This window comes from Oncorhynchus mykiss, chromosome 13 (assembly GCF_013265735.2).
Source record: "Oncorhynchus mykiss isolate Arlee chromosome 13, USDA_OmykA_1.1, whole genome shotgun sequence".
Taxonomy (NCBI): domain Eukaryota; kingdom Metazoa; phylum Chordata; class Actinopteri; order Salmoniformes; family Salmonidae; genus Oncorhynchus; species Oncorhynchus mykiss.
In genome coordinates this window covers 44397428-44424693 of record NC_048577.1, presented here as the reverse complement: position 1 = coordinate 44424693, position 27266 = coordinate 44397428, and the positions used below count along the sequence as shown (strand labels likewise).

At 41.1% G+C, this 27266-nt stretch overlaps 1 protein-coding gene across 3 annotated transcripts; it reads left to right on the top strand.

Moving 5' to 3' along the window:
* Window positions 1-10974: 10974 nt before the first annotated feature.
* On the top strand, window positions 10975-25617 carry LOC110486501 (prostaglandin E2 receptor EP1 subtype). Of its 3 annotated transcripts, none has more exons than XM_021558138.2 (3): window positions 10975-11227; window positions 20293-21194; window positions 24042-25616. In XM_021558138.2, the coding sequence occupies exons 2-3, from the start codon at window positions 20337-20339 to the stop codon at window positions 24312-24314; spliced, it is 1131 nt and encodes a 376-aa protein (XP_021413813.1). In that variant the 5' UTR covers window positions 10975-11227; window positions 20293-20336; the 3' UTR covers window positions 24315-25616. The 3 variants fall into 3 exon arrangements, with proteins under 3 accessions (XP_021413813.1, XP_036797104.1, XP_021413812.1); XM_036941209.1 differs by lacking the exon at window positions 10975-11227 and adding an exon at window positions 15018-15168 and having other exon boundaries at window positions 24042-25617; XM_021558137.2 differs by lacking the exon at window positions 10975-11227 and adding an exon at window positions 15021-15321.
* The last annotated feature ends 1649 nt before the right edge of the window (window positions 25618-27266 follow it).

The window sequence follows — 27266 nt, the reverse complement described above, 5'->3', positions numbered from 1 at the left end:
TAGGGCTCTCAGACGATACGAAAGAGAGGTTGAACAGGCTAGTGATAGGGGTTGCAACAATTTCGGCAGATCATTTTAGAAAGAGAGGGTCCAGATTGTCTAGCCCGGCTGATTTTTAGGGGTCCAGATTTTGCAGCTCTTTCAGAACATCAGCTATCTGGATTTGGGTGAAGGAGAAATGGGGGAGGCTTGGGCGAGTTGCTGTGGGGAGTGGAGGGCTGTTGATCGGGGTAGGGGTAGCCAGGTGGGAAGCATGGCCAGCCGTAGAAAAATTCTTATTGAAATTCTCAGTTATAGTGGATTTATCGGTGGTGTCGTGACTTTGGCTATGCCGGATTAAGTGATGTGACATGCTTTTCTATAAAATAATTTCTCCGTAATTAATATTACCTGATTAAGCAAATCATGTAAATGTAATTAACTAGTGAGTCGGGGCACCACAAAATAATATTTATAGAGCTGTTATCTTCCGAATAAACTCTTAAAGACCTAGTAATATTTTACATCAATAGCAGTCAATATTAATCGTCACCTTAATTCAGTCTCTTCTGAAAGTTGTAAATTCTTGGTTATCTTCACGAACCCTGGCTAACAAGTTGAATCAGCAATACAAAATTGGGTTTAATTATTTATTTACGAAATACCTAACTAATCACACAGAATTACACATGCACATAATTAATCATAACATAACAAATTACGTCATAAAGGAAAACGTCTCTAGCGGGCGGAACAGATATGACAGCTTGTTACACAAAAGAAAAGGGGCTGGGTTTGAGTGAAAGAGCGGGAAGACTGAGTAACAAAGGAAGAAGCTGTGCTATCGTAAATACAGTATCTTATGCATTCTAAATTACCGCCCATTTGGAAAAGGAAAATGCAATAAATATTTACTCTGAGCTGCGCTTCAGTCGGTTGATGATAGATGGAAGGTCGTGTTGCCAAACCGAGTCCTTTGTCCTTTGAAGAATGTCTCTGGTGGTCAATTGGATACGTTGTAGTAACGTCGTTGTGTGATAGACGGGATACTCTGTCTGTTCCTTCCTAACCCTCGTTTGCAGCTGCTGTTGCTACTCAACGGCTAGGAGGTATCACTTCTGTAGTGAATAAGAGTTCAAAGTTCATACCATTCGCAACCAAAGCTCACGCTGATGTTGGCTTCGTTCTGTAGTTATTATCTGAACCATTCTGACATCGGACCGTCGTCCTCACATCCTCGGAACAGGAGGTTGGTTATATGTCGTCAAGGCTATATATAGGATTGGAGAGGAGGGCGTGTTTGAAAAGATTTATAACCCATGTCCCTTCACAGGGGCGGGCCACTGATTGAGCAGAGCCCTAACCTTATGAAAACCCAAATCTCTTATTTGGAAGCTAAAATTACATTTCATCCCATCACGAATAATTTCATATTCCAACATTTAAATTGAACAACAATTCCATGTGAATCCGATAACTCTGATGTGTAGACTTTACACTGTAGAGTTTATGTCATCTTATCATTGATGAGAATGTCTCAGATGACAACCGAACTGACATCATATTCATTAAGTACCACCACATATGTTCAATTGGTCGGATTACCAGAATATAGTTCATTTCCCCCCACCTTCTGATGTTCCCAGAATCTCTATGTTGACCAAGAGTTTTGCAAATGTAACATCAGTAGGGTAGAGAGAGGAAAAAGGTGGGAAGAGGTATTTATGACGGTCATAAACCTACCCCCCCCCCCCCCAGGCCAACGTCATGACAGTGGTGACAGTGTTTCCTAGCCTCAGTGCAGTGGGCAGCTGGGAGGAGGTGCTCTTATTCTCCATGGACTTTACAGTGTCCCAGAACTTTTTTGAGTTTGTACTACAGGATGCACATTTCTGCTTGAAAAAGCTAGCCTTAGCTTTCCTAACTGCCTGTGTATATTGGTTTCTAACTTTCCTTCATTTGCATGAAGACCATTTAAATCTCATTTCTATCAATCAGACACAAGATTCCTTCATGTTGAAATGTTGTTCTCTGAAGGTATTTATAAAGCTATGTAGTGTCTGGGAAAAAATACACCAAATAAAAGCAAGTAAGTCAGCTTCAGAGACACAGTATGTTTTAGTGTTTTAGGGGGTAGGGATTAGAGGACGGAGTTTGTAAACCTACAGTTTCTTAATCATCTCCCATGAGTGTGTTTATTTGCTAAAAATAAATCAATGAATGACTAATAAGTTGTTAATTTGGACAGAAACAATGGAACCATGCATACGATTTGGAATTAAACAAGCAGCATCTGTGTGCCTCTCCTAACTGGGATCTAGCCACTGATTGGTTGGGTGGTGTACACCAGCTCAGTGTCTTTCCACCAGAAATGAATGGCCAGAAATATTTCAGAACTAAAATGCAGGAAAGGGGTTTATTACCTCACTGGTACAGACTGAGTTGAGGTTTGTATTATTTTTATTTTACCCCTCCTCTCTAAACCATCCGTTACTTCTCAAAAAACCCTATTATGCACACCATCGCCTGGCTCGAAGTTCAGTATGAACAACAACCATTTCTAGCCCGTACAGCCAGACCTCCCCCAGTTCTGTTACTGGCACAGTTTAGAGACATGGAATAATTTAACACTGCATCATGATGCCAGTGTTCTAAACTAAACTTTCCAGAATTTAAAATATCCTGGCAGACCATATGGGCCTGTAACTAAACCTCACTCTCAAGCAACTTCTAAGTTAGATTTCTGGTCAAACCTCACTAGTTAATACCATTGCATGAAGCATCTCAAATAGAACTATCCACAATTTCCCCCATTTTTGAAATGTTTGCAAATGGTATATATTCAGATGGATACAATGCTCCTACCCAAGTCTCTTTTGCCCTAAAAAGTGAAGGTATATATTTATGTACCCATAATTCACAGGCCTATCTCTTGAGAACGGATGCAGGCATATGTGTGTCAACATGTCACTGCAGAGATTCCTCACAGGCTCATTATTGCAATGGGACTTTATGAGTCCTGTGGAGCGCTGCACTACCCTGCCTCTGCCAGCATATTGGGCTATCTGGCTGAGTGTGTCTGTCATTAAGTTCCAAGCTTATATGGATTATTAGCCTTGGATAGTGACTCAACGCCTTTATGAGTTATCCATTCAGATCGTTGGCCTACATGGCACTTCACTGCTGATGGCTCATTGTGGAAGAGAGAAAAACTATTATTACACAGACTGTTCTCTCTGATCCCGCATGGCAAGCGGTACTAGAGCGCCAAGTCTAGGTCCAAAAGGCTTCTTAACAGTTTCTACCCTCATGCCATAAGACTCTTGAAAGTTAACCAAAGGGCTACCCAGACCCCTCTTTACGCTGCTGCTACTCTGTTTATTATCTATGCATGGTCACTTTAACTCTACCTACATGCACATATTACCTCAATTACCTCTCTGCACCGGTACCCACTGTATATAGCCTCGCTATTGTTATTTTACTGCAGCTGTTTAATTATCTGTTACTCTTTCTATTTTTTTTAAACGTATCTATTGTTTACTTAAAATCTTAAAATCTGATGTTGGTTTGGTTGTTATTGTGTGATGTTATTAAAAATGTTATAAAGGAAATACTATAACTTGAAAAGTATGCACACTTTATGTGTGAAGTGTCCATCCAATGCGTGCATGAAATATGAAAAATGATGACAGTGATTTCATTAAGAGAGGGATGTGATTTTGGAAACTATAAGAGGAAATTGTTTCCTTGAGTGAGGTCAGAGAGCGTGTCAGCCGGACGGAACCACCTGTTTTGAAGAACTGTTTAAAATTATGGGTTAAGAATGAACATATCAGACCAGAAAGACGTAGAGCTGCAGTTCACATTTAAAGTGGTTTAAACTTTGAATCTCAACACGAGGTAGAGACAATAAAGTTACTTCCCGTACAATCACTGGTACGGCTGATTAGCTGTCCTAAGTAAGGTATCTAGAAAAGCGAATTTAAGTGGGACCATTCTACTACTCTCATCACCCCATTGGGAACCATCGACACGGCTGGCTAGCCTATCTTCAAAGAAGCATTTCCAGAGCAAATGGAAGTAGAATAAACTCTGTAGTTCTGTTCAGGACTACACAACAATTCACCGGATACCAGATGACAGCATAGGAGAACAACAGTAGAAGATGGGTGGGGACACCTTTTGGACAATCGGAGCCTTACAAGCATGCCGCAAAAAGGCCCAACACCTGTGCAAAGTATATGTATACTGTGCAAAGTATATGTATACTGTGCAAAGTATATGATTACTGTGCAAAGTATATGTATACTGTGCAAAGTAGATGTATACTGTGAGAGTCGTTTCTAAACTGTACCAAGGTATTATGTCTCTGTCCCTCTGTCCTCCCTCTCTCCATCTCTTTTGTAACACGCCGCCATATTGTATCAGTCCGCTAGGGACCCGTTTCTAATGTATTAAGTGTGTATGTTTATCCTGTGTTACCATTTAGTTAGCTAATAAATAAATAATTCAACCAATTTGTGTAGTACTGAAGGCTGTGGTTTTGGCAGATGCAGGAGGTTACGACTGTTCAGAATGATGATATGATAAGAAGTTATGATTACTAAGTTGACTGTTTATAGATGTGATAGGTTAAACAAATGTGGTTTCTAATGACAATTGAAATGTACAAACTATGGCATAAGGGAACAATGAGCGGATAAGAGGCAATTCGTAATTTCGATTAAGACATTAATGAGCAATCTAAAAAGGACATAGTCAATATAACTAATTGTTCAGCACTTTTAAAATGTACAGCGACAGAATTGAGAACATGGGCCGTTCTTACAGTATTCCCCCTGTACAACAAGTCAGAACCATAGGATAAATAAAGGGGCATATAAGCAGACAATGAAAGCTCTTACAATATTCAATGATGATATTTCTCTAAAACAGGCTATTGGCTATATGTGCACCACCAAGTCAGAACAGTAGGCTAAGTTATGAGGGGGAAAGGGACAAAATTATTAGGGTGAGACATATGGGCTACTAACAGTTACTACACAACATATACTTAGTATTACTTTCTTAGCTACAGTATCTCCCTGGCAAATTACATAATTTATGCAGCAGGATATTAGACATTTCTGGACTCACCTTGTTGTGCTGTGCTCACTTGAACAGGAAGGTGGCGCGGCAGTCCTTCCTGGCATTCTCTGGATTTATGATGCTTTCAAGACAACTGGGAACTCGGGAAAAAACAAGGTTGAATCATGACATCTTCAGGTCAGAGCTCTAGAAAGAGGCCTGAGTTCCTAATGTGGAATTTCGAGTCAGATGACTGTTCAAAACTTGATTTCCCAGTTGTCTTGAACTCACTGAAGTCTGAGATTTCCCAGTTCAGAGTTTCCATGTGTTTTGAATGCAGCAGAAGTCATGCTGGTTGATAACATGGCCAATGTATTCAACCTTTTCTGGCCCATGGTGTTGCATGTGAATGTTTATCCTTTTATGCTTGGAAAAGAGACACTTAAACCCAGACTTGGACCACACACCTTCTCCATTGAATTGCAGGCTATTGATTGCTTTGCAACACTTGCAGTTAGCCACTGATTCCTTCCACTTCCAACTTGTTGTGTAATGTTTATGTCCAATGGTCGATGAGCACCGATACACTTTATCTGTAATTTCTAGTCATATGACAAGGATAGAAAATGATTTTCCAGTAGATTGTCAACTTTATTCATGATTATGACTGCTTGTCTAGCTTGCTAGCTAAGGTTTTGAAAGTATGACCAATGAAAGCTACGGTAGCTATAACATGATTTGACACAATTTTATCAGTGGACAATGACCTTGAGCCTTCTTGGATGGGCACTTCTAATGTAAATCTGTGGCAGCACCCAAGAGGCTTGCATTTTCGAGCTCTTCTGTAGTTTTTGCGGTGCCATAGTGTCCCAATGAGTGACAGAACACTGCGTCAATCAAGGCACATCTAGAAAACACTACCAACACCTACACTCTGTATTTTCCGCTGGCTGCTAGACACCTGCATTTTGGAGCTGCCTTATTCAAGAATGCAAAAAAAGAAACAGGCTCAAAACAGGTGCTCTACCCCACCTGCCCTGAATGACGGATCGCCACTGCATATTCCTAGCACGCAAATGACTACATCAAGCTTGTGACTTTACAAACTTGTTGGATGCACATTTGCAGTTTATTCTGGTCGTGTTTCGGATTATGTTGTGCCCAATAAAAATGAATGGTAAATAATGGAGTCACTTTTATTGTAAATAAGAACAGAAAATGGCTGTGTTTGAAATCTGGCTTGCCTACTGCTTACTTAAACTGCATGGGCCTACTGTGTACTAGTTGTGTTACATAGTATTTAGAACGTACTGTTTAGTAAAAATGAATATAGTGATGAACAAATATCATATAATGCTCAATTGCGTTGATTTCTGCCATTCGTTAATTTTGTACATGTCGTCAACAATCTAAGCCTCTGTTTACCCTATATTTGCACACATGTCAGCATTGACGGATTATGTTGAATAAAGGTCCCCGGTCCCCCTCTCTAACTTCCCGTTAATCTGTTTTCCTGCTGTAAAAGAAATAAGGAGAAGGAAGGGGTGGTGTGTGAGAAAACAAAAATGACCAATGAGCATTCATGTTTTTGGGGTACTTTGATTCCTCATCTTTCTTCAGCTGGTTCCCAAGCCGGGTTGTGTTCATGGCAAAGGGTACCTTCTTAACAGTCTTTGCAATCCTAACATACTCACTAATTCTCCATTAGCAATGACCTCATATGAGCGGTGTAGTGTGGCCCCTTATCACCATTTAAGGTTGGTAAAAAAAAAAATGGTCACTACCCATTTCCAATGTATCATGAATGCATTCATAGGGGTTTATTAATTTTTATGTAGCCAAAATCTTTTGTGAATGCTTACAGCAAGTTATAATGCATGAAAAGATCATTACAACACAAGGTCAGGGATGAATGCCACTATGGAATATTGATTAGAGAGATCGATAAACACATATTGAAAGATTATTGGAATCTGTGTGGGTAGCTGGACAGGTAGGATGACTGACAATGAAGGTGAACAGGTGTCACGGGTCAGGTGACAGAGGAATGGATGAGACTGAGGCAGGAATTCCTTTAACCATAAATTGGTATATTTACTGGGTAGTCTGTCTGTGCTACATAACAAAGGAAACAGAATGACATGTATCTAATCAAATTCATAATCACAAAGGTCAAATCATAACAATCATTTTCATTTGGTATTTCAATGAGGTAATTCAGCAATTCAGTTCAATAAGAAGTCAATGGGAATCATCATTGAGTCATTTAGGCTCATACTTATTCATCATAATCAGGAGAATAATAATACAATAATCAGTGATCGGTATTCAATCTATAATCTCCATCAGTTCGATATCAGAATTGAGCAGTTCAGCAAACAATAATGACCTTTCATATTTCACCATTTCAAGTTTGTGTTCATATGTACATGTAATTACATTACATATGACAATATATCGATGGCATAATTGGCCTGTGATGATCTGTAGGGCCGTGATCATTAAGCAATAGGTTTGAAGCATGCTCTCCAAGCCGCGCTCTGCAGTGATAACTATAAACAATAACTGATGGCCCGCTCTCCCGATCACAACAGATAGTTCAGATGAAAGGTTCAGATTCGGTGGATTCATGGACGCACAGAACTTCTGGATTAGACGGAGTTAAGGAAGAGAAAGCAGCGAGATCGGGTGATGGCGATTTCCTCCTGAAGTTGAGATCTGTTGGACATTTCCACCTGACCTAATTAAAGCGCCCCTGGCCCAGCTGAGTAGGTGGCCATGAATTAAATAATTATTCCACCAACTCCATGGGCCTTCTCTACACATACACTATAATATTTCTGACATGAGGAAAAATATGTCATTGAGGCAGACCCTTGGATGTGTTACACATACAGAACATACAGTATCTTTCCCATGGCCCTTGATACCTTATAGGTTCTGAATGGTTGATGTCACAAAATACTATCATGGATTGGTTTATGGAACCAGCGATAAACAATGTTATTACTCATCTCTATCAGTATAGCTACCAGAGCGAGGCTGAGCCCCAACTACAAAGAGAGATGCCTGGGACTGAAGGGACTATTATTCATCACAGCTTTATGCCACAGGCCACTTCTCTCTGGCTGACCTTTAGCAGTTTCCCCGTCTCTTATTCAGCCTGAGTTTATTTTAATCCACATTCAAATCCTCTGCTAATGACATTTTCAGCTGATTTATGTCCTAATGATTGCAGGGTCTTTGCTCTGGGTTCCGGCAATTTCACACTCCAGTGAGTCAGTGGAGAAGGTTGTTCATGACAGGTTGGGGAAAGACAGGAATGATAATGTTGTCATCTCAATAACTGTGGTTCATTCAGGCACCTCAGACTACATTGCCGACATGCCAAGCTGGCAAGGTGGACAGGGACAGAGTGGAGGGAAGAGATAGGAGGAGAATAATTGATATACAGGGCACTGTACCATGACTTTTCATATTGGTTCCAACCATGCACGTTGAGATTACTAATATTGGAGAGTTGAGTTTGAACTGTGAGGATATGTATTGACTTCTGAGAGCTGCTATCTGTCTTTTCCTGGGCAGCCTCAAAGAGAGATTACATTAGGCAGTTTCTGCTTAGCGGGGCACATTTATCTATGGATGAAAAATTGATCTTGTGGTTAATAAGAGAACTGAAAAACACAAATCTGTATTAGAGCCCTATCTCCATACAGGATGTTTAAAGTTTTATGGAAATCATATACAGTATAAGGCTGCCTGCCCTCCCTGACTGAGCATTGATCATGCAGAATGCAATGCATTAGATACGACATTAAAGAGATTCTCTGGTACTTTTGTATACTTTTTAGACCAGGGATGGGCACCTTTAATGGGGGTGGGTGCCACAAAAAAAATGAATTCATTGTGAGGGGGCGCAGTGGCTCGTGGGTGTGCGTACTCACACCAAAACTATTATTGGTCCGCGGGCCTACAAAAGAGGGGCCAGTTTCCCATCACTGTTTTAGACAGTAGTTCTGGCCCAAGTGGACCAGAGAAACAGTTTCTTTCAAACTAGGGATTTCAAGGCTAATTGAGGTAAGACAGTAATTCTGCTCATAGATTATGCATGTATGAACTACACATTGACACATCCAGACCAAAGAATAGTTAGTAGTCGCCAACGTTCTGGAGCATGTCTTGAAAAGACTCCTGTCCTGCTTCAGAGAACAGGATGGAACTTAGCATGGTATAGATCAGAATAAGGATTGACATGATAAAGAAAAGGCATCCATCATTCATGGAACATTGCTGTTGAACAGAAAACCAAAAAGAAGTCCATGCAGCGTGACTAAGGTTATGTTTGATTTTACGCCTATATGTACCGTTACCAAGACCTATGCAAGCACAAGCTCTATAAAATGGCCTGACCTTATCTGGGCAATCACTCCATACAGACAGAATTCATTTAGGCCAAATGCTCTTCCTGCCTTCCGGGGCTCAGTCGAGAGCCTCAGGGACAGAGGTTTCTTTTCAATGTGCTAGTTTGGCTGGTTTAGAAGAGACTTGTAACTTTTCAAAGCAATCATGCAACCCTAAGTACAGGGAAATGGAAATGGCTTCTGAAGAAACACGCACATGCTCCTAACTCCTGGGCTTCTGTTGATAAGTGGGGGAAATCAGAAGGCTAATCTCAGTGCTCAGTTGCTGATTGCCGTTTTCATAGGCTGTTATTTCTTCCAATATGGGAGATGGGAGGAGGGAGGAAAGACACTTACGTTGGAATTGATGACCCCTTCAACAGTGACTTCTAAACTTCCTGGCACATGTTGTATTATTCATCCTATCCTTAGGTCCTCCCTTCGAACTCTGTTTAACTTTCTCTGTGACAATGCGCTATCTTGGTGACAGACATAGACACCCTGAATCACCCTTCATTTATGAGCTGAATTATCATTCCAACAACTACAGAGTCACTGGATCCTTCTATGAATAGAACTTCAATAGAACTTCAACTTCTTCCCATTACTTCAAGAGAAATATTTTAGTCACCCCTGACTTTCTGACCAGTTCTGCAGATCTAAACAGCACTCATCTCCTGGCATCCCACCCAGACAATGTTCTCTAGAAGCATCCAACCCTTCCCTCCATCGACCCTCTTTTTCAGACCCCACAACCACTTTGGCTCCCTGTCTTGGGCCCAGAATGTTGTTGCGTGTGGTAAACCGACGTGTGGTTAGGGGAGCTTAAGTGCAACTGTCAGGAATCTGTGGGGAGGAGAAACAGCAGTCATTTGAGCTTTCTGTTAATTATGTATCCAAGAAATGACTACAGCACCTCCTGCTCAATCCTATATCTCAAGTGGATAATTTGTGTCAAAAAAGGTGTTCTGTGAGATGACAGTATGCACTCGTTTAAATGCACACAAGAAGTTGAAGAGTCTACAGACATCATGGCCTGAATGTCACAGTGGACGCCCACTGAACTGCAGACTAAATGTCTGACTCATTTTCTTATCCAGGCACAGCAGAATCTTCATCAGATAGTTGAAATTCGGGTGAGAGGAAATCACAGTCATTTCTAGAGATAATTGTTGTTCCTTTTATCCCAAATCAAGGCGTTTCAGTGTCCGGGTCCAGATTGCATTGACCAAATCCCCCAAAGTGAGTGAGTATGAGTGGCATGAAGGTCCATGAGCCAGACATGCAGCTATAAAGTGTCTGTTGTCAAAGGGTCATGACTAATTTAGTTGATTAACCATATATTTTATCTGACACCATAAAGAGATACTGACACCATGAGATACTGCAACCACGGAGGCTCATCGAGCAGTGTCATACTTGACGGCCAAACTGCTTGTCTTTCTTCTGCCCTCAGGAAGTGGACATTGTGACACTCAGGAAGTGTTGTCACAAAACAGTATATTACTGGATAAGGGTTAGGGTAAATTGTGACAGTGCAAAAAGTGGAATATGAGCTTACAGACTTAAAAGGGAGTGAGATAAATTGGAGATTAAATACTTTCAAGAACATATGGCTTTGTTCCAATGCTGCTCCGCTACCAGTTGGATCCCCAGGGCCAGAGATACTGTTGGACACTTGGGTGTTTCACTAAGCAATAGGACTTGTTCCACTGCTCGGTTTCTGTTTAACGATTGCTGCAGATGAGATGCCATACTGCATCGTCGCCAACAACCAGGTGAGTCATCCAAAACCTAAAACATGTGGCCCTGATCTTGGCCTTGTGCCTCTCAGTCTGAGGTCTTGAAATGAGGACAAGGCAGCGCTTCAGAGGACAAAATAAGTTATTCTGTTAAAAACACAGCCATGTTTATAATGTGTTTCTCTTACAAATGTGGAGTTACACAGTTTACATTACAAGTTTACAAGTTGTCTCTGATTTTGGCACAGCATATGAAAATAACTGTGTCAAGAGTGTTGATGTTGTGATAGCATTATGGTCCTGTACATCATACACATCACAGAGGCAAAACTCAAGTCCGCCTCTATTAGGGATTTGAGCCTCATGCCAAAAAATGACCGCACCTCTCAATGGCGAAACAGCAATCTAGGATCTGTGCCTGCAAGACCAAAATCAAAGGGACCATTTTTTGGTCCAATTTATTTCAATACCACTTCAAAAGCATTGAAGAACAATCTGAATCACTTTGACCATCCTCTCTTATATGTCTTATATGTTGGCAGGTTGAAGTCCTGAAAGAAACAGAGAGTTGCACTGCATGTATTAGTGGTTGGTGAATGGGACAGGGTGAGAGAAGTTAGGTTACAAGGCTTAGACGTGCTGTTGGAGGACCCTGGGGTTATTGGTGCCAAATGGCAATCTTTTCAATCACTAATCATGGTGAGAGATGGAACAATGGCGTCCACTACAAGACAAGGCAGTGGAAAATGTTGTCTGAGGCCCAGTAATTCAGACTACAGCATAAGTTTATCCTAAACTGCTGGAGTAAAGTTACTGGGTCAAAAAGTGGCTTTGGGACTTGTGGTTGAAGACCACAAACATTGAAACCCGCAATGCTTCATAGGGTTCTCTGCTTAGGGTCCAATGTCAACAACGAAAAGAACCCAGTGGCGTTCCGAGGGTAACCTCTCAGTGATGATGGTCCTGGTAAATGTGTGATGCGATATCTGCCTTCACTATCAGATTCTGGCCTGCACCAAACGAATCCTCTCCTACCAATCAAAGTCAAGCACTACCAGTGCCCAAGATGCTTTCTTTGCAAGTGTGCCAGCCAGTTCTAGTGCAAAGAAACATTAATTGGGACATAATACAGCAGAGCATTTGCTCAGTTGCAGTCAAGGCCCTGTCATAGCAGATTTATCTGGGCTACCACCTAAAGAAAGTAAGGTAATAGCTGTTAGCCTTTTCCCACCTGTCTTTGGAGTCTAAGCTGTGGTAGTGGTGATTATGTTGCTCTAGCTGTGTAAATATAACATTAAACACCTAATAAGCACACCTTGTACTTGAACTAAAGTTTTTCTTGTACATTTTTGGAGTAGAGCACTTTTGCAGGGTGAAAAGGCCTCTGCTTTCTGCTCCCTCTCTTTCCACTACTCTTTCCTCCATGACCACAGAGTTAATACCCTGCCTATAAGGTGTTGATCTTAGCTTCCCTCCAGGTTCCATACTGATTTGACTTGTCAGTGTCTGGGCCTGATTAAGCCAAGCAAATAGCCTCACCTGTCTCTGATGTTGGTCTGTGAAGTGTGCTGGCTGGCTGGCGGACTCACACAACCTGATAGATTCCATTGCTTGCTTCATTAGGCTGTCAGTCAAGGACAATGTTTTTTCTGTCTGATTTTGTAGTAGCTGAAAGAATATACTGTAGATTAAGATATCTTATATACCATAGACCTCTGCTGTTTTGACATAGGATGGCATATCAAAACCAAACATTGTTTTTCTGCGGAATTCTGATTTGGTAGAAAAGGAATGGTTAATTGTTGATGAAGGGGACACGGGGTATCTAAGGCATTCCCCTGCTACTCAAAAAGAGCACACATAGTACTGTGTATAGGACTACGTCTGATGGTCTTATAGGTTCACTGTCAGCCCGTGGCTCATTATGAAATTATATTGTCCTTACTTGCTTATACACAGTAGCATCTTGAAAAGGAAGTGTGATACATTGAAATGTAGAATACTTATTGGAGATGCTTTTTAATCCAAGACTAGGCTTAATCTCTGTCCCAGAAAATGTGTATTATGTGGCACCTTATGTTACTTATGTTACTATAATGTTGCTCAACATAACACCTGGCAGACATCTGTGACAGACATCTGTAAAATGTTATTATTTTCATTTTATTGAAAATATACTGTACTTTGCATACCTCTTCTTTACCATAATTCCCCAAAATGTTTTGCAGGAACATAAAAAGTTATTCAGGTTATGTTTTGATTACCAAGACGCTAGTAAATCCAGAAAATGTCATGTTTGTATACACTAAAGGTGCTTGGACCAACCACTTTGAATATTTTCACTCAAGGAATTGAATTCCTTTAAAATAGATAGTATAGACATGATGGCTATTTGCATGTGGAAACTTGACTGCACCCTTAAATGGCAACTACACAACTTTTGCCGACAGCACAATACCAGTGTCAACATACACTACATGACCAAAGTATGTGGTCACCTGCTCATCGAACAGGCTTCCCACTAGATGTTGTAACATTGCTGCGGGGACTTGCTTCCATTCAGCCACAAGAGCATTAGTGAGGTCGGCACTGATGTTGGGCGATTAGGCCTGGCTTGCAGTCGGCATTGCAATTCATCCCAAAGGTCTTCGATGGGGTTGAGGTCAGGGCTCTGTGCAGGCCAGTCAAGTTCTTCCACACCAACATCGACAAACAATTTTGTGCACAGCGGCATTGTCATGCTGAAACAGGAAAGGGCCTTCCCCAAACTGTTGCCACAAAGTTGTAAGCACAGAACAGTCTAGAATGCCATTGTATGGTGTAGTGTTACGATTTCCCTTCACTAGGCCGTACCATGAAAAACAGCCTGGGATCATTATTCCTCTTCCACCAAACGTTACAGTTGGGACTACGCATTCGGACAAGTAGCTTTCTCCTGGCATCTGCCAAACCCAGATTCGTCCGTCGGACTGCCAGATGGTGAAGCGTGATTCATCACTCCAGAGAAAGCGTTTCCACTGCTCCAGAGTACAATGGCGGAGAGTTTTACACCACTTCAGCCGACACTTGGCATTGTGCATGGTGATCTTAGGCTTGTGTGCAATTTTATACAGCTGTCAGCAACGGGTGTGGCTGAAATAGCCGAATCCACTAATTTGAAGGGGTGCCCACATACTTTTGTATATAAAGTGTATGTGAATAATTCTGCCCGGTGACATCATCAAAACTTCAAACATTTTAAAAACTGGGATTTTCAAACACTATGAGATCTGCAGTGATTTGGGGAGCAAGAAAATAGAAGCTAGTTGCAGGTTTTGAAATTCAAATTTTTTAAACTTTTAATGCTACCCTGTGTTGTCACAGAGAAGCATTTTAAAGACTTTTCTTCCTATCTTTTTAACCACAGATCATAGAAACCCACTGGTTTCACATATGTAGACACTGGTTTGGTGCTGGAGATTATGAATATAAGGTTGAAAAGTGGCGGAATTGCCCTTTAATAACGCTGTTATAACAAAACATTTGTCAAACTTCTGCCAGCTGTTTTGTTTGAACACTGTAAAATACTGTACTTTCACATTAGGCTACATTACTTGATCTTAGGAAGTTATAGTTAGTTACATGTTAACGTGTAAAGTTGGTTGTTAAATAAAATGGCTGCATTAATATAATATCTAATTAGTTTCCAATAAGTTATTGGGTAGCACTCCCAGTTCGCTTTCACTGAACTGCTGTAATATGGATACATGCATTCCTCTCGCGGACTCAAGAAGCCCCGGGGCTGCGTCGACGCGGTACAAGTCTATAAAGAGGGCTGAGCAACGAAACAAACGTTGAATAGTAAATGGTTGGCTGTGCAACCTTTTGGAGACTGGGTCTTGATCTTGGTGACGGACTTCTCATGCGGTTGCTCGTTTTATTTTCTTTAGGAGAGAATGAGGCACTCCTCCGAATACATGACTTCACTATCAGCTCAGGTGAACCATTGTTGATAATAAGTAACATTCTCGTGGATGAATCTCTGAGTTTCAGGAACTCTTGAATTTCATGGTTCACATTGAAATTATTTAACATCTGAAAACCAAAGGAATAAATCTGAATTTGTTTCTATGGATTCACTGTTTGGTCAGGTAATGTCATTAATACTTATTTCACACCATTAATGATCTTCGGTTTGAAAAAATTAACGGCAATTTATCTTTTAGCTAGGTCTTTTTCATTTTCCGAAATTTGTACTAAGAATGGCATAATCAAGTTACTGATTTACAGCAAGTAGCCTATGCTGCCGAACTAGCTATGAACATAAATACATTCCGTTTTGACAAGTAGCCTATGCTGCCGAACTAGCTATGAACATAAATAAATTCCGTTTTGACAATGCACACAGATCCCTTTTAATTTGGATATGGCAAATTAATTGAATAGAACATAAATCATTCAGGAAATTTACAATGATCAATTATTAGTATTTATTTTACGAAATGGGTAAAAGTAGGGGGAAATAATTGTTGCCTGGTCAAACGTTACACTCCATGTAGTTAGTTATTCGTTACATACACTGTTCATCTTAATAAGGCTTTTTAGAAGAACCATACATGCTTTTTGTTTTGCCAATAGTGAGTGCACATGTACTGGGCTGAATTAGTATGATTTCATTTCGATTTTAAACCTGCAAATGTTTTCAACTCTCATTCATCAATGTCTTTGGGTGCGTTCGTAAATTGCCTCCACTATGTCAGAGTGACTATGTGTCGATTGTAAATTCAGAGCGTTGTCAGATTGTCTGTTCATAAATTCAGAGGCTTCGCTCTCGGAGTGTTCAGAGCGCACACTGGACGCTCTGGCCGAAGAGTAGGGTTGATCCGAGCGTTCTGACCTCACGACAGCAGTCAAGCACCAAAGCTAACTGGATAAAGTTGGCTAGCTTGCTTGCTACTTCCAGACAAAAATTAGAGAACACCTCACTCTGATCATTTTACACTCGATTAGGCTGTTTTCGTGTTATCTAGAGCGTTAGTGACTGTAACTGTTCTGCTTGCAACAATTTAATAACGTTTTTTTGCCGACGTTCACTAACACCGGTCATATTCACCGGGTGTTGCACGTTCTCAAATTAATCAGTTATTCTGTGCTCTGGCACACTCAGACGAGAGTGCTCTGAAATCGGAGTAGATAGACAGAGTGAATTTACAAACGCACCCTTTTTTAGACATGTTTGTTTTAGATTAGAAAAGTCAACGGAACAAGGATTGCAAATGCACCCTACAAAACTGTAGAAGCTATGTCATGTTTGGGCAGGTGCATTCCATTTGTGTGTGTGTGCGTGTGTGTTTCCCATGAACAATGGTATGGTCTCTCTGCTACAAATCGCCATTGCTAGATCGATTCTGAGTAACTCATGAGAAAACACATTATACAGACTAGGCACAGTATAGGATTTTATGTATACCTAATTTTGGAAGAAGTATTGTGACTCTGTTCTGTTATTCTGTATTGAAGGGTGTGAAGAAGAAGGAAAAAAAGTGATTTGATTGGCATCGTATAGTTTACTGCATAGCGACTACGCCTATGGGTCTGCTTACACAGAATGTGTGCTGTGTCACTGTCAGACACGGTCAAGACTTGACGGAGCACCTTTCACAAGAACTGCCTTGACTTGTCCTACATTCTCAGGTTGCAGAGTACCACGAGGGAGAAACAGTTTGGCATTTATCTACAATAGGATATGTAAAGGACACTCGCTAGGTTTCCATTGAATGCCTGTCAATTGGCAACAGAATATTCTTAAATACGAATAAAAACAATAGCCTATGCGCATTTTCCCACCAGAGATGTGTTCCATCAAATGCATTTGTTGAGGGAAAAGGCAGTGCGTGATGACGTAGTGCACTCTAAAACAACTTTTGCGGTTAATCTCCCATGTACCCGAATAAAAAATACAAGCTAAATGGGTTTCCATCGCATTTTCAACTCTACTGGTGGTTTTGTCCCCCTCAAAAATGGCTTTATATAGCGAATGTGCCCACTCTTGTCTTGGTATGTGTGCTCTAGCGAACAGCTCCCAGAAAGGCCTACAGTCCGGCTGGATTACCTACATGATGCAATTATTTATGGAGAAGAGCGAGATTATTTTTATTTGTCAAATGGCAGCCAAGCATCATGATCATGTCACCAAAATAAGATATTTATTGGAAAGGAGCATCAAGCTCATCACCGTGCACTTTCACCATGTGAAGTTCACCATAATTAATGTAATGTGTAGCCTAATGAACTGTATGCTGACTGTCATAAAAAAGGTTAGATGGAAACCTGGTTAGTGTCCTTTAAATAGCCTATTGTAGACAAAGGCCAAACAGCTTCTCCCTCATGGTACTCTGCAACCTGAGAATGTAGGACAAGTCAAGGCAGTTCTTGTGAAAGGTGCTCCGTCAAATCTAGACGGTGTCTGACAGTGACACAGCACACATTCTGTGAAAGGTGCCCTATCATGATAGCAGACCCATAGGCAGTAGCATAAGGATGACAATTGTGTGGTCCGACTCCGGAAAGCATACCGTTTTTTAGGCTACACGTTAAATCAATTATGATGAACTTCACAGGGTGGTGAAGGTGCAAAGTGATGAGCTTGATGCTCCTTTCCAATAAATATCTTATTTTGGTGACATGATCATGATGCTTGTCTGCCGTGAGACAAATACAAATAATCTCGCTCTTTTGTCGATAATAATCTCATTGTATAGCTCAATATCCGCCCTGCACTCAACGCGCCAATGCCAGTGGTACCATAGTGGTAGCTACTAGGGTTCCATCCAATAGGCAACCAATTTTCATGAGAATATTCTAAAATCTGCGCATATGCACATTTTCCCACAAGAGATGTGTTTCCAGCAAATTTACTTTCTGCGGATGAAAGGCTGTCTGTGATGAAGTAGTGCACATAAAAATAACTTTTGCGGTTACATTCCTATGTACCGAACACAAAATACAAGTTAAATGTGTTTCCTTCGCATGTTCAACTCTACTGATGGTTATGTCACAAAAGATGTTGAGTTATATAGCGAATGTGCACTCTGGTCTTGGCAAGTGCGCTCTAGCCAACAGTTTGCAGATAAAGTGCGGGTAGGCTATTTACATGATGAGATTATTATGGACAAAAGAGCGAGATTATTTCTATTTGGCAAACGATAGCCAAGCACGATCATCATGTCATCAGAATAAGACTATCGATATTTATTGGAAAGGAACATCAAGCTCATCCCCTTCCACTTTCACCACCATGTGAAGTTCATCATCTGTAGCCTAATAAACTGCATGCTTTCCCGATTCCTAGTGGCAAGACATCACACCATATCATCGCGTGACTCCCAAGTTTATTTCGATATGATGATTATTATATCATTATATTTACCAACTCAAAAAGTTAACAATTTATCTAGCTTATTTTGTTTTGTCCACATTTGGACATTTTAAGACCTGTCATGACATTTTTTATCCAATTTAAATATACAGTGCATTTGGAAAGTATTCAGACAGATCCCTTGACTTTTAACAGTCTTATTCTAAAATAGATTAAAGAGTCCCCCCCCCCCCCCCCCCCCCCAAACCTAAATCTACACACAATACCCCATAGATACAAATAAAAAACAGGATTTTAGAAATTGTTGCAAATTTATTAAAATAAGGGAAATAAGACATTTACATAAGTATTAAGACCCTCAAGGACATTCAGAGACCTGTCCCGAAGCCACTCCTGCGTTGTCTTAGCTGTGTGCTTAGGGTCGTTGTCCTGCTGGAAGGTGAACCTTCACCCGAGTCTGAGGTCCTGAGCGCTCTGGAGCAGGTTTTCATCAAGGATCTCTCTGTATTTTGCTCCGTTCATCTTTACCTAGATCCTGACTAGTCTCCCAGTCCCTGCAACTAAAAAACATCCCCATATCATGATGCTGCCACCACTGTGCTTCACCGTAGGGCTGGTGCCAGGTTTCCTCCAGACGCTTGGTATTCAGGCCAAAGAGTTCAATCTTGGTTTCATCAGACCAGAGAATCTTGTTTCCCATAGTCTGAGAGTCTATAGGTGCCTTTTGACACCAGTGACTTCCACCTGGCCACGCTACCATAAAGGCCTGATTGGTGGAGAGCTGCATAGATGCTTGTCCTTCTGGAAGGTTCTCCCATCTCCACAGAGGAACTCTGGAGCTCTGTCAGAGTGACCATAGAGTTCTTGGTCACCTCCTTGACCAAGGCTCTTCTCCCTCTATTGCTCAGTTTGACTAGGCAGCCAGCTCTAGGAATAGTATTGGTGGTTCCAAGCTTCTTCCATTTTAGAATGATGGAGAACACTGTGTTCTTGGGGACCTTCAATGCTACAGACATGATTTGGTATCCTTCCCCAGATCTGTGCCTCGACACAATCCTGTCTCGGAGCTCTACTGACAATTCCTTCGACCTCATGGCTTGGTTTTTTCTCTGACATGTACTGTCAACTGTGGGACCTTATAAAGACAGGTGTATGCCTTTCCAAATCATGTCCATTCAATTGAATTTACCACAGGTGGACTCCAATCAAGTTGTAGAAACATCTCAAGGATGAGCAATGGAAACAGGGTGCACCTGAGCTCAATTTGAGTCTCATAGCAAAGGGTCTGAATACTTACATAAATAAGGTATTTCTGTTTTTTTTTTAAATAAATTAGCAAAAATCGCTTTGTCATTATGGGGTATTGTGTATAGATTGATGAGGAAAATGTTGTATTTAATCCATTTTAGAATAAGGCTGTAACATAACAAAATGTGGATAAAGTCAAGGGGTCTAAATATTTTCCAAATGCACCGTACTTTTCTCGCATAATAAGGTTGGATGGAACCTGGTTTATGACAGAAAAAAATCCTTACATAATGCAGGATGAGATTTATTGTTGTTAAGTAATAACTGAATACTGAATGAGTTTTCGTTTCACCAGTAAAATTGGTATTTATTCTGTATCGTAGGCTATTGGTGACTTCGCAAGTTTGGTTATGGTAGTCCTTTATATTAGTGAGGTTAGGAGTTCTTCCTGGTCAACCGGTCAGTGTATTAATCATAACACCTTTCCTATTTTCAGTGCCCTCCCACTCTGAGGACCCCGATGACTCCCAGAGGCCAGTGATGTTGGCCATGCAGCACTACAACTCCTCAGGCCTGGCTGCCCCCCATCTCTTCCCCAACCAGACCTGGTTGGCCATGGCCTGGAGGGCAAACATCACCACAGAGAGGCCCATGTCTCCCCCCAGTAACCCGACGGCAGCTGGCCTCTCCATGACCCTGGGCATCCTGTCCAACATCGTGGCCCTGGTCATCCTGGCGAAAGCTTACGCCCGCCTGCGCCGCCGCTCCAAGGCCACCTTCCTGCTCTTCGCCAGTTCCCTGGTGGCCACAGACTTTGCCGGCCACGTCATCCCCGGTGCCCTGGTGTTGAGGCTGTACTCAGCTGGGGCTGCGACTGGGCCTTTAGCTCGCCCTGCCACCGATGCCCCCTGCCAGTTCCTAGGAGGTTGCATGGTGTTCTTCGGCTTGTGCCCATTGTTTCTGGGCTGTGCCATGGCTGCTGAGCGCTGCCTGGGTGTCACACAGCCCCTGCTCCATGCCTCACTGGTCACCACGGCTCGGACCAAGATGGCACTGGCTCTCATCTGGCTGCTGGCTCTGTTTGTTGCCCTCCTGCCCTTCTTCAGGCTGGGGGCCTACACCTACCAGTACCCCGGGACCTGGTGTTTCATCAGGGTCCTGGGAGAGACTCAGGAGACGGACGTGGCCTTTGTCATGCTGTTCTCTGGACTGGGCCTGGCCTCTCTGACTGTGGCCCTGGTGTGTAATACCATCAGTGGGGTCACGCTGGTGCTTGCCAGACTGCGTAAGAAGTGTAAGACCTGCTACCGTCGCTCAGCCAAGTCCCACGATATTGAGATGGTGGCCCAGCTGGTGGGCATTATGATCACCTCTTGCATCTGCTGGAGCCCCCTGCTGGTAAGTTGAAAAAGTTCAGTTCACTGAAACACAACTCTACATGAATCAGGTTAGGGGTCAAAACTGTCTTTATTGTGTTTCATTCGGGAATTAAGGTCTCTTTTCAATCCTTATCATGGAAATTCAGCGCTACAGCGTGATTGAAAGGCAATGCTCCCACGTTAGCGGCTGCTGCATTCACGGTAAACGTTTCATATGTCTGCTCAATCGGAAAATCCCACATGAAAAAATACTAGTATACTATGATATAAATCAGGGCTCTCCAACACTGTTCCTGGAAAGCTGCCTTCTTGTAGGTTTTTGCTCCAATCCCAATCTAGCGCACCTGATTCTAATAAGTAGCTGGTTGATAAACTGAATCAGGTTAGTTACCACTAGAGTTGGAATGAAAACCTACAGGAATGTAGCTCTCCAGGAACAGGTTTGGAGAACCCTGGTATAAATACTATAGTATTCACAGTAGTGTTTTTTCAGACTTCACTGTAGTATTCACTGTAGTGCTTTTGCAGACATTCATGTAGTACTTACTACAGTGTTTTTGTTTTATTATTTTTGCCATAGATGTAGAGGCTTTCTCCTTCATGAAACCTACTAAATGAGCACAATTTCCATAACCTGTAGTTATATCAGTCAGCTTGAACTCTTAACAGATAATTCAGCTCTTCTGCTATTTTCTATTACCTGTAGGGAACATAATATCTTCTATAATTGGCATGTAGGTTTCTCACTTATGGGTGGCACAAAGTGGGATTGGGGAGGGGAATGGGCAGGGTATATGCAAATTAAATACTGTCATCTTTACTATAGTAAACAAGGTTAGTGTTTGTGCGGACTGTAGTGTTTTTGCGGACATTACTGTAGTATTTACTACAGTGTTCTTTTGTGGATCATACTGTAATATTAACTGTAGTATTCTACAGTATACTACAACATTCTATAGTAAGTACTACACATGATTGAGGGATACTACCGTGTGTAGTATAGTGTACAGTATACTACAGTTTACTATAGAATTCTATAGTAAACTGTAGTAGTTTTGCGCTTCAGCGATACAGATTGAATAGAGCCCTTAATCTTCATTCACTGAGATACTGAAATGGATTTGACTTCAACTATGGAAACTAGAGTTAGAGCTCAATAATCTGAACTGATACGAGTCATCACCTACCAATGACCTGTGATAGGAATGACATGCTCTTCTGAATGTTCATGCATCCCATTCTCAGGCTGTGTGAAATTGCAATGGTGGTTTACCATCAAATAAGAATGTTGTACATCCAAACTTCAAGTAATCCTTATAAATAATAGTAATGTTCATAATTGTTTGTTGCTCGGAGGAATATAAATATCCAAGATATTCTGACCTATACTTGTTCAATTGAACCCTTATTTTACCAGGTAAGTTGACTGAGAACACATTCTGATTTATAGCAACGACCTGGACAAAAGTTACAGGGGAGAAGAGGGGGGATGAATGAGCCAATTGGAAGCTTAAGAGACAAGCCCGTAGTGAGATGCAGGGTGGTAAAAGCATAAAATAATATTGTAAAAATTCTCAGCTAACAAAAGTAATTCAACCTCTCAGTAAATCTCCAAGATATTCTGCCCCATAAACTCAAAGGCCTGAAATAATATAGAAAATCTCTGCTAACAATCCAGTACTATTTCATCCTCTTTTTGTACACCTTCTGAAATAGACACTTTCCAGTTCCCAGTCATAAACACTGATTCAGAATACTGCACCTAAAACAGATGGATAGACATGGTGCACTGCACTAATGTGAATAAATAAATAGTCATGGTGGGCCCTTTCATTGACTAGATGGAATAAATTATAAATGATTTAAGGGCATGCCATAATGAAGGGCTTGAATAACACTGGCCTTGCAGGGCATAACCCTATTTCAGATTGGGTGACATTGAGAACGTTTGTCACGCCCTGACCATAGAGAGTCCTCAGTTCTCTATGGTGTTTAGGTCAGAGCGTGACTAGGGGGGTGTTCTAGTAAATTATTTTCTATGTTGCTGGTTTGAATGGTTCCCAATTAGAGGCAGCTGGTAACCGTTGCCTCTAATTGGGGATCATATTTAGGAAGCCCTTTCTCCCACCTGCTTTGTGGGATATTGTTTTGTTGAGTGCTGATGTGTGCGTGCTGTTATTCACGGTCCTTATATGTTTATTGTTTTTGTTCTAGTTTCACGGTAATAAATATGTGGAACCCAACACACGCTGCGCCTTGGTCCGTCATTCATAACGATCGTGACAATGTTACAGCTTCTCTCCTTTTCCAGTCTTCTGGGAAAAAGCAATATTAGTCAACTAAAATAATTTCATACGATCACATGATGGTTTGATTATTTTTTTTTATCATGGAGATTGTTTTTTACAATTCCAATACTAAGAATTTTGTATAAACTGTTAATATGTCATATCAATTATTCAAGTCCAATATAAAAGTAACCATTCATTTTGACATACACTGTGAGGAGTGAAAGAAGACAGACTATAAACCATGCTAAAACCTTGAGCTATTAAATCTCTTAATAAGCTGTGGCCAATTGTTATAAAAATTGTAAATACAATTTATCAGGCTACAATTTTGATTTTAGAGCCTGTGATTTCTAACATCAATAAAACTATTCATAGGAACACGTTGTGAAGATGCATTTTGACTGCTCCATTTATGTTTTTTGTTTGTTAATATGTGGCATTCTACAGTGTTAGGTAATGTAGATAAATTACTAGCAGTGTATGCAGATTGATGCAAACATATATACACCGGCTGAACATCTCTATATCCTGCACAACCACTGTAAAACTAACCCAGGTATCTGTGTTCCTTGCAGATCTTTGGCCTGATGTCAGTCACACGGTCCTACAGCGGCTCCATAGGCAGTGACCAGGACACATACAGGAGGTTGATGGTGATGGGCGTCCGGCTGGCCTCCTGGAACCAGATCCTGGACCCCTGGGTCTACATCCTGCTGCGCCGGGCCGTGCTGAGGAAGATCTACCGCATCACAAAGAGCCGGGCCAGCTTCAAGAACAGCACCTTCCGCCATTGGGACATCAGCTCCTTCCAGAACTCTGAGAAAATAAACACTGTCAACAGGATCTGAGGAAGAAGAAAAGACACAGATAGAAAGAAACATCTTATCAAAGTCCTTTGTTGTCCTGGGTGCTTTATTTGCCACCCAACTCAACATGATGGATTGAGGAGAAGACTGAACATCCAGCAGTAGGATCTAACAGCAGTGTTGGTGTATCACACAAAAGGAAATACCTATTGCCTATAAGACCTATATGCCTTTATTGAGAACTGTGTGGGTCTGCCTGACTGTGAAAGTCTATGGGGTTTGGGATTGAAATCATCATCCTCCAGATCTTGGATCTCTTTCAGATTCATTTGATTGGCCAGTAAGACCTGCTTTTGACTGACTGTTGTGTGGAGAAGTCTCACCCTTTTATGGGAAACAGACAAGCCAGACTATACTCAAAGAAATTAAATGTCATAAACGGATTTATAACAGAAAAATCTGACCAAGTAAGGACAGTATGCCTCACCTGGATACTGGAGACATAGCACAGATAATTCTGTCCAAGAAAAAGGTTTGTTGTAAAAGTGTCTGTTAGGTGACGCCTTCTCTGTGTACTTAACAGTACATGAAATTAAGCTGCCTATAAGATCTCAACAACAAACATCTCAAATTGTGTGTGTGTGTGTGTGTGTGTGTGTGTGTGTGTGTGTGTGTGTGTGTGTGTGTGTGTGTGTGTGTGTGTGTGTGTGTGTGTGTGTGTGTGTGTTACTGTCAGTGTTTTTTGGAGTTCATACTTTGTTTATTTGTGGAAATGTCAAAGTGCACTTTGACACATCATGAAGTCGGTGGCACTATGCCAAAGCAAAGTAAAGGCTGTGCTTTTACCTGTGCTTGAAGATGTGAACGACTTACAGTATGTGTCAAACTTGTAATGCTATTAATGTGTGAATTGTGTGTATGTATTTATTGCTTATATTGTTTCCCCAATTGTCTGGGGACCTAAATGAAGCTAAGTGTTGCAAAAGCTATAGAATTTAATGTTGTCTAATAAAGTTTATGTTGCCTGTTACCCCGTCCCCACAGGAGGTCTTTTGCCTTTTGATAGGCCGTCATTGTAAATAATAATTTGTTCTTAACTGACTTGCCTAGTTAAATAAAAAATAAAATAAATTTAACCACAAAATAGCCTGTCAGGGTCATAGCACCATGGTGCTAATCCCAGGAGAGAACAGAGGTGTGGAAAATATCCTCTGACAGGAGGAAGTAGAACAGAAATGATCTCAGTATAGGTATGAATTGATACAAGTTTTCATTACTCCGTCAATTGCAATGGTTGTAATGAATGTTAATTATTACTGAGTAAAGTGGTCTGTAATGGTTCATATTGATGAACTACCACACATAATTTCCTACAATACATTCGACGCCTTACAATTGCATACATCTTCTCTGGGGTTTATGGAATTCTATGAACTCAAGAAATTTGAAAATAAGACAGCTCTACATCACAGTTTCTCTTGAAAATGCAGAAACACAAAGGAATTTTCAAACAACAGTTTGTCACACCTGGCCAAATCCCCCCCACCCCACCCCACCCCCCATGAATGAACCATTTGGCCCAGACCATTTCTTGGAACAGACTTTTATTTTCTCATTCTAATCGCCACTGACAAGCAGCACCCGGCCGGACACAAGAATTAGGCACTAGAATGCTTATGATATTCATTAAGCCAATCAACATGGAGGTAAATTGAGATGACAACTGCTTTCAGAGACATACTTAGACTTTGGCAAGCAAACCGGGGAATACATACTGTACATGTGACAAGAAAGCCAAGGATAGCGCACAACTGAACTCTCAGTCTGACTGTATATTATGATGTACTGTGGTTCATTTCAAGAGGCAAAGTGAATATCAGAGCAGCAAGCATGTATACCTTACTATGGGAGAACGGCCCCCATTCAATATCAGCTGTCTGTAAAACCCTGCATCTTGATTTCAGGAGTCGTACTCATACGCAATAGACTCTTCATTATACTACAGTGACACCTAGGTAATCTGGGGGGGAGAGCAATAGCATAGATATCACATTCACAAGAGCTGCAGAGAAATCCAGAAAAATACAACAAACTTTCCTATAGTCTCCTAATCTACGTTTTATCTTCATCATGGAAATGAATATTTATTAGTTCCAATGACTGTTCCGGAAGCACCAGCATACTTGCTAATCTGATTCTAGGCCCATTTATAGGGATATTGTCTGAGACAGATATGAAAACGACAAGCAGTCTATTAATGGCTCAAGGTTTAGGTTTGCTTGTATGGTAGTAGGTAACAGTACAAAAGACATTCGCCTTTCCCTTCCAAATTTGCCAATTACCCACTGATATGTATAAAGGGGCCTTCAAGAAAGTGGTAAATAAGAGGGCTGTTTGAAAGGGGTTTATATAAACATTGCCTCATTTTTAACAGGTATTATAAACTGGGTGGTTCGAGCCCTGAATGCTGATTGGCTGACAGCCGTGGTATATCAGACCGTATACCACGGGTATGACAAAACATGTATTTTAACTGCTTCAATTACATTGGTAACCAGTTTATAATATCAATAAGGCACCTCTGGGGTTTGTGATATATGGCCAATATACCATGGCTAAGGGCTGTCCAGGCACTCCGCGATGCGTTGTGGGTAAGAACAGCCCTTTGCCGTGGTATATTGGCCATATACCACACCTCCTCAGGCATTATTGTTTAAATATACCACATTTTATGTCTGAAATGTGTGTGTTTAGTCACATACTTTAATGGAATCCCCAGATATCAAATCATAACCACTGTGTATCCTGGGTAAACAGGGCATGGTGTATAGAGTTAATAATTAAATAATGATATACAGTAGCTATGTAATTTGGGGAAATTGGCTGGTGATTATCCTACAGTACGGTAATGACTCATGAACTAGCTATTTTGTAATTTACATTTCAGATTATACATCGAAAGGTGAAACGGGATTGGCTACTTCTTTAGTCACA